This window comes from Podarcis filfolensis, assembly GCF_964270895.1.
Source record: "Podarcis filfolensis genome assembly, chromosome: 9".
Lineage (NCBI taxonomy): Eukaryota > Metazoa > Chordata > Lepidosauria > Squamata > Lacertidae > Podarcis > Podarcis filfolensis.
In genome coordinates this window covers 17293222-17305710 of record NC_139610.1, presented here as the reverse complement: position 1 = coordinate 17305710, position 12489 = coordinate 17293222, and the positions used below count along the sequence as shown (strand labels likewise).

At 43.9% G+C, this 12489-nt stretch overlaps 1 protein-coding gene across 1 annotated transcript in view; it reads right to left on the bottom strand.

Annotated features, from left to right (window-relative positions):
* Nucleotides 1–4308: 4308 nt before the first annotated feature.
* Nucleotides 4309–12489, bottom strand: part of PGCKA1 (PDCD10 and GCKIII kinases associated 1) — a 61079-nt gene continuing 52898 nt past the window's right edge. The window contains exons 3-4 of the mRNA XM_083630766.1: nucleotides 10402–10456; nucleotides 4309–9340 (exon numbers count right to left, since the gene is read on the bottom strand). Of these exons, the coding sequence (XP_083486892.1) occupies nucleotides 8425–9340; nucleotides 10402–10433 (948 nt within the window). The 5' untranslated portion in view covers nucleotides 10434–10456 and the 3' untranslated portion in view covers nucleotides 4309–8424. The remainder of the gene's footprint in view (nucleotides 9341–10401; nucleotides 10457–12489) is intronic.

Here is a 12489-nt window from a genome sequence, read left to right as displayed (position 1 = left end):
CTGTTCTGGCTTCTGGGATAGCTGTGCAGCCTGCATTCGCTCCATAAGACACACACACATTTCCCCTTACTTTTTAGGAGTGAAAAAGTGAGTCTTATAGAGCAAAAAATACGGTACTTTTTTCTGCCTTTTTGTTCCTTTTTCTCCTTTAGTCCCTGGCTCCTTCCCACCATTTTGTTTTCTTATCAGCTTTTGCCTTCCCACTTGTTTGCTTTATGTAAAATACAAAAAAAAAAGCACAAAGATTCCTCAGATTTTCCTCTCTTCTTTCCAACCCAGGCTGGAAGAAATTTGGCTTCAATTCTTTGTCTTCCCACTGCCTCCCGCCCCACGTCCTGCAAAGCTGAGAAGCAAGCCTCATTTTTGTGCTCTCATTTGCTCCCAAAGCTTAGCAGCATTGGGTAAATGCTAGCAAAAATGGACTGTGCCTAGAAAATTAAGCCGGTGTCTTCATGTCTCTCATGAACTGCTAAGTATCTAAGCACACTGTTCCAGTAGCAGAAGCAGTCGACTCTCTCACAGCACTGTGGCCTCTAGGAAATCTTTATGCTCTTCCTTCTTTCCCTCTTCTCCCCACATCCTGAAGAAGCTGAGGGAGAAAAGGGAAGAAGACCTACTAGTAGCATCTTTTGGTCTCGGAGGCTTTGGTTTTTCCCATCCTGACCTGTCTGGCAGCGACTAATCTGCGGCCTCTACCTCCTCAACACAACCTGTTGTCGCACGATCAGCTTCTCCATCCAGATCCAGTGTAGTTGGACCTTCACGACTAGAATTGGAACGAAAATGTTTCATTGAGGCTGGTCTCTCTTCTTTGGTGGTACAAACTTCGTTGTCTTTCAGACGGCCTTCCACACTTTGTAGTTATGAAAGCACTTGCAAACACTTTTCTCAGAGGTGCTCAGCTCATCACTTTTCCTTATTTTTACTATTCTTCGGTGACTTCTGTTCCCTATTTGGAATTTTTATCAAGGAGTTCAAAATCTTTCTTAAACTCCATTTCCTTATCACAGTTCTCCTTTACATTTGCAGGGTACAAATAATAAAATTATTATTATACCGTTGTACCTCAGAAGTCGGACAGAATCCATTCCGAAAGTCCATTTGACTTCTGAAATGTTCGGAAACCAAGGCGCGGCTTCCAATTGGTTTCCGATTGCACAGGCATGCTGGAAACAATAGCGGAAGCCGTGCCGGACGTTCAGCTTCCAAAAAAATGTTCAAAAACCGGAACACTCACTTCTGCGTTTTCAGTCATTTGGGAGCCGAGGTACTACTGTATTTCATTACCCCTCTGTCCTCCAGTTTTCAGTTTCCTCGCCCTTACCGTTATTCAGCATTATGTACCCAATGCCCATAATCAGTATTCACTGATCCATTGCTGGTTTTTTTCTCCTGAGCGTCTTCACTCCCCTAAATATTTTCTTGTACTTTGCAAACCTCGAAGTTCTCCCAGGCCTGCTAATACATCTCTCTCTTGTGTGCATGATGCTACACTGACTACATATTTGACACTCAGATAGTATAATCAGAATTAGAATCTGTAGGGTAGCAAGGACAGCTAAATGGCACCTCCATGGTCAGAAATTATATATCCCCATACCACCATCTGTTGGGGAATCAGAAAGAAGTGACAACCATCGAGTACTTTCCCCCCAAAAAACAGGGTCCTTTCTGTTGGGGATAATTCAGACTTAAATTCCCAGGTGTCAAAAAAGGTTATTTATGTATGCTGCTACTATGGCCCCTGTTTCGTTAGCCCCCAAATGGAAAACGAGCGAGGTCCCAACCAAAGAAGAATGGCAGCTTAAGTTAATATGCACAACTCGCAGCCTTAACAGAGAGAATAAGAGAACAAGAAGAACATACGTTTAGAGAAGACTGGAAAACGTTTATTGAATATATGGGAAATAATTGTGTATCGCTGAAAATGCTGGCAGCATTAAGATAAATTCAGTGTAAACAAGTTTTGATGGATGCAATAATGGCATACGGGATGGTATAGTTTTTGTAAAATATGCAGGGGTTTATGATATGTAAAATGAACCATGGAAAGAGAAGAAGAGAAGTAATTGATATCTTAAGGATGTAAAATGAGTATTTTAAATTCTAAAACAGAAAATTTAATAAAAATTATATATATAAAAGAAGAAGTGACAACTGTCGCTGCCATGGCATGCTTGAGAGTGAAGGGGAACAAATGTTACATCCACACCAGATTAGAGTCACCTTTCAAATGGGTTGCATTCGCAGGAAACCATGCAAGTTCAATTAAAACTGCTGATGAACTCCAACCATACCACTTCGTATGCTAAGGTGCGCATGAAGAAGGCTAATTCTGGGAAATGATGATTACCACCAGCTTTTCTTCCCGAATGCAGTCTTTTGGCTGAAGCAGGCTGCATATTTTGTCATGACGCAATTTGGAAGACAAAATGTTGCATGGGCCAAGCTGGAGTCCCTATGCTGTGTAATGGATAGATTTAGACCAGGCATTAAAAATAAGAGAAATAGCAAAGGAACACTTCAGTCCTGTGGGACTGATTCCCCCTCTCTCCCTCTCTCTCTGACCTTAAGGTCACTTTCTATTTTAAATACAGTGATCTTAATGTTGGAGTGAGTCTCACAGGATTGAAATGTTCTTCTGCTACTTTCTTTGTGATCCATTTTTAACGTTTCTTCTGTCTTCATCTATTACATAGAGAGACCCTACGCTGACCTGTTTAACCTTTCCTCTTCGAAATTGGCCCATGCCACAGATACAGTCTGCTTTAGCAAAAAGATCAGTAAAAAAACAAAAACAAAACTGAAATTGGCATTCAAAGAAATAATAATAACTGACACATACCTGGTCCTGAATAAACACGATTCCTTATTATTTGCAAAGTTTTTTACATTTCGTTCCTGGATCTCATATTAAATTGGAAGCCTGAGTCTGTGTACACACTACAAAGAACTTCCAAAGCACATTCTTCTCCCACCCCAAGAATTCTGGGCACTGTAGTTTTTAAAGGATGGCGGGGAACGGTAACTCTGTGAGTGGAAATTTCAGTGCCCAGGATTTTTTTGAAGGGAAGAAAGTGCTTCAAATGCGCTTTAAATGTACAGTCGTACCTTGGTTGTCGAACACCTTGGTACTCAAACGTTTCGGCTCATGAACGATCGAAACCCGGAAGTGAGTGTTCTGGTTTTTGAACTCTTTTTGGAAGCCGAATGTCTGACAGGGCTTCTACGGCTTCCGATTGGCTGCAGGACATTCCTGCAGCCTATCAGAAGCTGCGCTTTGGTTTCCGAATGTTTTGGAATTCGAACGGACTTCCGGAACGGATTCCGTTCAGCTTCCAAGGTACGACTGTAGTTATATTTAATAGCAATCAATAAACTTTGGTAATCATTAAAAAAAATGTTCCAGTTGCTGCTTCTGCCTTCAGAAGGTTAAAAGTCCCATTTTCACAACAATGCCTCATTATTTCTATTTCCAGTGTTCAAAGGCAAAGGAAGTGTTGTTCATGCACAATAGCTGTAGATGCACTTTTGTGACATTTTGGTTGGATTTTGGAGGGTTTTTTTTTTTTTTTTGCCTCCCTGTGAACCAGCACAGCTACCGTTTGCTTTTTAACGAACCTTTTAAAAGTAATTAATCCCAGCTGGTAGCCCTGGCTCTTGCTTTAATAAACGATTCACCGCTACCACATTAGAATTATTCCAGATGTGATAATAGCTGCAGTAATTATTCAGTCCTGCAGATGGCTCTGCTGTACACCTGCTGGGAGAAAAATGATCTGGAGTTTGGGCAACTGTATTAACTTGTGTAGAGCATGCAAAAATACCAGGTGTTTTTATCCATTTTCCTTTTTCGTAGCATTGAACCGCAAAAACATTTTCCTACATTGCTTTTCCTAGAGTGTAGGAGAGCGCTTTGAAGGAATGCTGGATGACTGGGCTGTTTTAGGAAACAGTAGTAATCTTGGCCTCCCCCCTGTCCTTTCTTATACTGCCCCCCTGCATTTATTGTCTGTTCCCCTTTTTCATGTATGGGGAAGATGGGGTGCAAGGAGTAATTAAAGCAGAGAAAAGGCAGTCATTTGTGAAATCGCTGCTGCTGGCAAAACAACTACATTGTCTGATACAGCGCCATCAAAGTACGTGAGAGATCTGTATTCAAATCCTTGTTCAGTCATGAAAGTGTTTGGTCTTCACATTCTCAATCAATAAAATAGATTGGGGGAGTATGGGGGTGAAACACACACACATACAAGGACATTTTAGGGGAAAAAGAGAGGCTTTAAGATAAAAGTCAACTGATATCTCTTATTTATATTTAAAACAATTTATTAAAAGTTTACAGTAGATTTTCTTGACAAATACAAAATCAGAGCTAACGAAATGAGGTTAAATACAGTAGTTTGAAATTCCAGGGAATATCTGGCCAATAGTTAAAGAAGAAATATTTTCCGGTATGCCAAGTGTTTCTCAAATATCAGTAAATTAAATTTGGGACCAGGTTTCTATGGCTCTACTCAAACTGTCATAGGAAAACTGGTTCATTTCCTCATGAATCCTCATTGTACTGTTTTGGAGGCTGCTTTCATTGGGACACCCCTCTTGTCCTTGCCTACTCGCTTAATTTGCTGGTCAGCAACCCCCATTTTGATGCAGAAACCATGGAGGGAGGAGGGAGAGAAACCGGGAAAATCAGGCAGCAGGAGAGTTCAGACAAATCGGCTTTATCTTTGTCTCTCGGCTTCTAACCTTATTGCTTACCATTCTTCCCTTAGCCCAGACGCAAGCTGGTGCCACAATAAATTGGTTCATCTTCAAAATGGCCCCCAGACCCTTTCTATAGGATTGTTGCTACACAGAGACTAACATGCCTAAACCTCTGGAAGTTTTAAAAACTGGGTGGTGGTCAACAGGTTGAGATTGAACCCTGACAAAACAGAAGCAATGTTTCCAGGGGATAGGGATATTTCCTGGTTCTGAACAGGAAAAATGTAGATCTAAAGGACCAGGTGAGTAGCTGCATGTTCTAGTTATCTTCTGCTTGGACTACTGCAATGTGCTCTATATGGGGCTACCTTTGAAGGTGACTTGGAAACTACAACTAATCCAGAATGCGGCTGCCAAATTGGTGACTGGGAGCAGCTGCCAGGACCATATAACACCGGTCCTAAAAGATCTACATTGGCTCCCAGTACGTTTCCGAGAACAATTGGTTGGCGCTGACTTTTAGAGCCCTAAATGGCCTCGGCCACCCCCATCGTTCAGCCCAGACACTGAGGGCCTTCTGGTGGTTCCCTCACTGCAAGATGTGAGGTTGCAGGGAACCAGGCAGAGGGCCTTCTCAGTAGTGGCGCCCTCCCTGTGGAATGCCCTCCCATCAGATGTCAAGGAAATAAGCAATTATCTGACCTTTAGAAGACATCGGAAGGCAGCCCTGTTTAGGGAAGCTTTTAATGTTTGATCTTTTATCGTGCTTTTAATATTCTGTTGGGAGCCGCCCAGAGTGCCTGGGGAAACCTGGCCAGATGGGCGGAGTATAAATAATAAATTCTTATTGTTGTTGTTAAAAATAATGCATTTTAGTTGGCCCTAAACAGGACTATTTCAGATTGGGGAGGCACAGGAAAGCATTCTAAGGATTGCCCAGCGGAAAATATCCTGAGATGTGTCAATTACAATAAAATGTGTACAAGTGCCAAATTCTTGTCCTCCATTGATTCTTGCTTTACTGAAATGTTTGTTTCTGTTTGTCGTGTTATATTTAAATTTCAATAAAAGCAGGTGTCTAAAAATGCTTTTCTGGGAATGTTTCTGCAATTGACAACAGGGGCTCTGATAGGGGGTGGCCCAATGAGATCTGAGGAACAGGTCTTTTGTGGTGGGCCCCAGATAATCTATCCCTTCCACCCACCCTCTTTAAAACTCAATTTAAAACATTTGCTTATAGGGTGCCTAGGTGAGATTCCAGTCACCTGCCATTTAATCCCCCAGTCATCTATACATATAAATTAGCATATACAAATTCTTTGAGGAGCTGTGTCATACAGCTCCATCCCAAGACTTTTAAGTACTGTATTTTTTGCTCTATAAGACTCACTTTTTCCCTCCTAAAAAGTAAGGGGAAATGTGTGTGCGTCTTATGGGGCGAATGCAGCCTGTGCAGCTATCCCAGAAGCCAGAACAGCAAGAGGAATTGCTGCTTTCACTGCGCAGCGATCCCTCTTGCTGTTCTGGCTTCTGAGATTCAGAATATTTTTTTTCTTGTTTTCCTCCTCCAAAAACTAGGTGCGTCTTGTGGTCTGGTGCATCTTATAGAGCTAAAATACGGTTCTTAGCAGCACCTGTGGTCAACAGGCACCGTGATTCTGCAGCTTGCTGCTATCAGTACAGTTGCATGTGTGAATGTTCAAACACACACCGGAGGCAGAGCTTTCAAATTGTCCCAAATGATGCTCTCGGACGGAGTCCTTTGAGGCATTCCACCGTGAGCGCACTGAGCGATAAGGACACCGGAAATCAAAATGCATGCGCAAACCTGCCCTGTGCTCGCAGCCATCTGACATTTTGAGTTTCGTGTTAATTTGCACTTAATCGCACTTCCGACCGCCACATGAAAATACCTCGGTCTCGTGCTGTTTCATTCCACAGGGCGGATCTCGTGAGCTTGCTGGAATGCTCGTTTCTGGCATTGCTGAGAATTAACACTTGTCATCCTTAGCCCTAAGGAAACTCAGTGGCTCAGTGGCACTTGCTGCCGCACGAAGACGCATTCCCAACAGCATGGGAAGTGCCATTAGAAATCAGCAGAAAGGAGGCTGCAATTGGGTGGAACTTTTGTAGCGCATAATTAGCTTGGATTGATACTTTGATACCAAATGGGAATGTGTAGGCAGTGGTTCAAGATAAATGTTTAATCAAGATTTTTTTTTTTTTAAGTACTTTTATAAGGGGGAAATACATGGCACTGGAACAGAGCTAAATGTCTCCAGCCCTGATTTTTGTGCGGCAATCAGCGAAGCATCTACTATTTCACTGTGGCAGAAGTTTCCCCAAAGCAAGCTCTGCGTGCATTCGGATGTGGGGAATATTGTATTAGTTTTCCTGATTATAATGCTAGCACTTGTGTCCTATTTTCGAATGTTCCTTTCACATTGCAGTACCTGTTATGTTATGGAACTGTGGCTCTTCGACTGTCACGCTAAATTTCATTCACACCAGTGAACATACTGTGGCACAACAACGAATATTTTTGGACAATGCCACTACTCCCCTCAGCCTTTCCACATGTGTGCTTTTGTTCCCCCATGATGCCTCTTTGACAACAGCTGGAAAAAGCTGTATACCAGCCCAAGTTTTGTCACTTTACTCTTGCAATTTTCCAGGTTAAGGGGCCTCAAACGTATTTTTTTCTGGAATCAAGTAACACAGAAATGGGCACTAAACATGTACCATATTCTGTTGGTTCTCCAGAAGTGGCTTTTACATCACACGAAAGCTCAAATATAATGTGTAAATTAACAGTTAGGGAAAGGTCAGGGCAGTGGAATAAACTATCATATGAAGGCAGCCTTAGACCGTGCAAATATCCATTTATATACCTGATGCGTTTGAGCACCCTGGTTGCGGCTGCTTCCAGCTTTCGTGAGTTAATCATTAGTGACTGAACAGCGAGTGTGATGACACCATAAACCGGCGCATTCAATTAGGTTTGTCTGTCTGGTGATGTCACTCAGGTCCTCGTAAACAAGCAAACAAACATTTTCACCTGGAGCACGAGAAGGATGTCAAAAAGGCGAGGCACGTTTGGCACTGCTGAAAAATCTCACACAGAGCAGCAGTTTTGGGTGAGCTCTGTTTAAAAGTGCCACTTTCCAGGTTTGCTTTGAGACATTTTGCACAGCCTAGCGTGTAAGCCCTGGTAGATCAAGAAAAGGACAAACCTTCTTTGAGAGATCAATATTACTCCCTGGTGACTGGACTACAGGGAAGCTTGGGGCTTTCCTTAACCAAATATTTCCTCCTTTTCCTCCAGTTGGAAGCAAACTTGACCCAGAGGGCAATATTCTCCCTAGAGTGGGACATATTTGGTAACTATTCTTGGCTGCGTTCATAGCAGCCAGAGTGGTCATGTTGGCAAACAAGAGAGACTGCTTTGGCTGGCAGTAGCAGGTACCTCATGGTGCAGGTGGGCTGGTACGTAAGCATTAGACCGGCTGATGTTAATTGTGATATATCAGCTTAGGTGCAATGCACCGGGCACAACACTGGCTGCTCTTGTTAGCTCACCTGGCCTAGTGATATATCCCGCTCTGCTATTTGTGGGAGTCCTGGGCAAAGGCTTACACCTGCAGTGGCAAGCCTTGGAAACACAGCATTTCATGCAGCCCCAGAAGCGAGGCTTATTACTGGCGTCTTGGTTGTCACCTAATAGTCCTCTTCCTCCTCAAAATCTTCTCCTGCCGTAGCAGCCTCCAGGGCTGCGAGAGCCTCTGCTACTTCGGCATCAACCTCCTCCTCCAGTTCTCCATTAATGTCATTATGGCAATCAAATCTAGCTTCTCGCACCGCATCTGACTTGGTCCTTGGAGACGGGATGCTGTCGGTTACATTGTCCTTGAAACACACCTTTGGCTGGCCTGTTCTACAGGCTTTGTCTGTTGAATCCCAGCTTTTAGACTCACCTAATGGCAGGTCCTGCTGACTGCTTAACATGGTGTGTTCTGTGTTTTGGCCTGTATGTATGTGGTTATTTGATGGACTCTCATTTCCCGCAGCTCTCTGTTTTCCAGCGTAGCCGCCATTGGGGGGATCAGTGGGTCCTGGCAGGTGTGTGTCATTTCCTGGAGCGCTCTGAGATTCCTCATATAGGGAACTTCTTTTTTCTGAAGATGCCTTTGCGAGAACTTCAGTTTCCAGAATCTCATGGTTATTGCGTGTGCTTGGCTGAGGCAACCCTTGGGCTGAAAAACCGGCTCGCTGAGCAGAGCAGGTGTGCGTGCTGATCTCTCTGTTTCGGTTTGTGCTGGGATTGGGATGAAGGTTCGCACCAGAATGGGAATGGATCCCATTCACATTGAAATGGCACTTTTCGGCAAGATTCCCAAGTCCTTCATCACGAAGAGCGCCGCCTCTGTGGTTCAGAACGGCCTCTTTATTGTTGTTTAATTTGTGCCTGTTTGCTGCTGTTTGTAATTCCCCGGTCTGCAGCTCGTTTTTGTGTACTTGGATGTCGTTGTTCTGCTTGCATTTGAATTTGCCTCCGTCTTGCTCGTCGGACTTGAAGTTGTTTATTTCATTGATGTACCCGGATGTTGGCACGTCTTGGGGTTCAAAGATGTAACTAGAAAAAGGTTAAGAGCAGCAGTTAGCATTTTCTTTTCGTGATAAATAAAAAAAGGGTCAGTTTCGTGCTCCAAACATGCAGTCTTTGTTGAAAGTTTCAGAAATGCCACCAATTTTTACCGTAGCTTAAAATAATGGTAGGGAATCCCAGGCCCTCTAGATGCTGCTGTTCCACATCTCTATTCACCTCTCACCATTGGTCATGCTGGCTGGGGCTGATGGGATCCGGAGTGCAGCAACATTGGTGCAGCTTCAGAGATATCCTTACAGATATAAACCGTATTTTTTGCTCTATAAGACTCACTTTTTCCCTCCTAAAAAGTAAGGGGAAATGTGTGTGCGTCTTATGGAGCGAATGCAGGCTGTGCAGCTATCCCAGAAGCCAGAACAGCAAGAGGGATTGCTGCTTTCACTGCGCAGCGACCCCTCTTGCTGTTCTGGCTTCTGAGATTCAGAATATATTTTTTCTTGTTTTCCTCCTCCAAAAACTAGGTGTGTCTTGTGGTCTGGTGCGTCTTATAGAGCAAAAAATACGGTAGCTTAAAATAATGCTAGGAATCCCAGGCCCTCTAGATGCTGCTGTTCCACATATCTATTCACCTCTCACCATTGGCCATGCTGGCTGGGGCTGATGGGATCCGGAGTGCAGCAACATTGGTGCAGCTTCAGAGATATCCTTACAGATATATAACTATTATCATTTTCGCCCTACCCCAAATGACACTCAGGACTCAGCTACAAAGGTCAATGTATAACATTAAAAATGCATTATAAAAATGTGACACTAGATGGCACTGTAGAGAGGAATCCAAAGTCAATGAAATACAGCAAGCATCCCAAACTCAGCCCTCCAGATATTTTGGGACTACAATTCCCATCATCCCTGACCACTGGTCCTGTTAGCTAGGGATGATGGGAGTTGTAGTCCCAAAACACCTGGAGGGCAGAGTTTGGGGATGCCTGGCATACAGTATTGCCTTGGCAGCTCCCCCCCCCACAATCTTTTCTCCCCATAGCATTTTTTATATCTGTATAGATCCAGCCTCAGTCTGCCTGTACCTTTGTATCATTTTACAGCACCTGCACCCCATCTGGATTCTTCTTTGTTAATTATCTGAAAAGACAGAAAACAGGCAGAGTGGACATGAGAAATCAGGTATTTCATGCAGGATGTGAAATGTTGCAAAAAGAAGCAGCAATAGCTGACTCCTTATTTTTGAATGGGATTGTTGGATTATAGATTATAAAATAGTAATATTAATTTATTATTATTTATTAAGTCTGTATAATGCCCTCTATCCATAGATCTCAGGGCGGCTCACAACATAAAAATACAAGTTAAAAACAAAACAAAATACAGACTAAAAACAAGAACAAAAACAAGCCAATATCCCCCTCTCCCCACCGACTCCCACATCACATTTAAAAGGGTAAAGGGACCCCTGACTGTTAAGTCCAGCCATGGACGACTCTGGGGTTGTGGTGCTCATCTCGCTTTATTGGCCAAGGGAGCCGGCGTACAGCTTCTGGGTCATGTAGCCAGCATGACTAAGCCGCTTCTGGCGAACCAGAGCAGCGCACGGAAACGCCGTTTACCTTCCCACTGGAGTGGCACCTATTTATCTACTTGCACTTTGACGTGCTTTCAAACTGCTAGGTTGGCAGGAGCGGGGACCAAGCAACGGGAGCTCACCCCATCGCGGGGATTTGAACCGCTGACCTTCTGATCAGCAAGCCCTAGGCTCTGTGGTTTAGACCACAGCGCCACCCACGTACCAGATGTTGATCAACCAAAGGCCTGGTTGAAGAGGAACATTTTTGCCTGGCGCCTAAAAGTGCACAATAAACGTGCCAGGCAAACCTCCCTGGGAGAGCATTCCACAAACAGGGAGCTACTGCTCTTTTAACATAACGTATCTGCCCCACTCCTTGCAGTGGCAGTTGAATATGGACATATTTGGGGAATGATTTCCACGCTGGCAGTCGCACTGGACCAATCAGCTGAATTTAAGTCCAGCTGAAATCAATAGGACAGTCAACCAACAGCACTCAAGCGAAGTCCCATTGATTTCAACTTGTCCCATTGACAAAGCACGATGGTAAAATTGGCTAGGTTATGGGAAATGCTTCCGGAAGAGAAAATGTACTGAGGAGCTAGTGATCTGACAGGGAGCCCTTCCTCCCTCTGTTCCTTCACCCTCCCTCCCTCTTGTTAAGTTTTTTGATGGTGTGAAAACAGTCTTTAATGTCCTGAGAGCAGTTGGGAGGAAGGGAAGTCCCACACACAGCTGCCTTAATCAGTTGGGAGGATAATGCTGGGTACCTTCTTTGATGTTGGACGTTGTTTTGAGAAAGTGAGGCATAAAACCAGACGGTTTGGGCAGAATTTCTTGGAAGCTTTTGCAAAGACTGCTTGGTCGCAGGGCCGTGCAAACTGAGGCTACCTGGGGGAGTCACTTCGCTGCTTCTTGAGGACTGTATGTATACAGTGGTACCTCAGGTTACATACGCTTCAGGTTACAGACGCTTCAGGTTACAGACCCTGCTAACCCAGAAATAGTACCTCGGGTTAAGAACTTTGCTTCAGGATGAGAACAGAAATCATGCTCTGGCGGCGCGGCGGCAGCGGGAGGCCCCATTGGCTAAAGTGGTGCTTCAGGTTAAGAACAGTTTCAGGTTAAGAACGGACCTCCAGAACGAATTAAGTTCTTAACCCGAGGTACCACTGTACATCGCTTGCTGCTTTAGAATAACATCTTTAATCTTCTCACTCACTTGTGTATTTTGTTTTGCTTCTGAATCTCATTTTAAAAGAACCACCTTGCCTTTGGCAAGACAGCTAGGGCCACAGCTTTTATAAAGGCTCGAAACTGTAGAAAATGTAATTTGCAAGTGTACGTTGCGCTTATAGTTGATGAAAAGGCACGAGGCCACCACATTGCTGAAGCTAAGGAGTGCGAGGGTCTGCTCAGTGTTTGGATGGGAGACCTTCTGGAAACTATAATAATTATTAATAATAATTTATTATTTATACCCCGCCCATCTGGCTGGGTTTCCCCAGTCACTCTGGGCAGCTTCCAACAGAATATTAAAATACAATAACCTATTAAACATTAAAGGGACGCAGGTGGCGCTGTGGTTAAACCA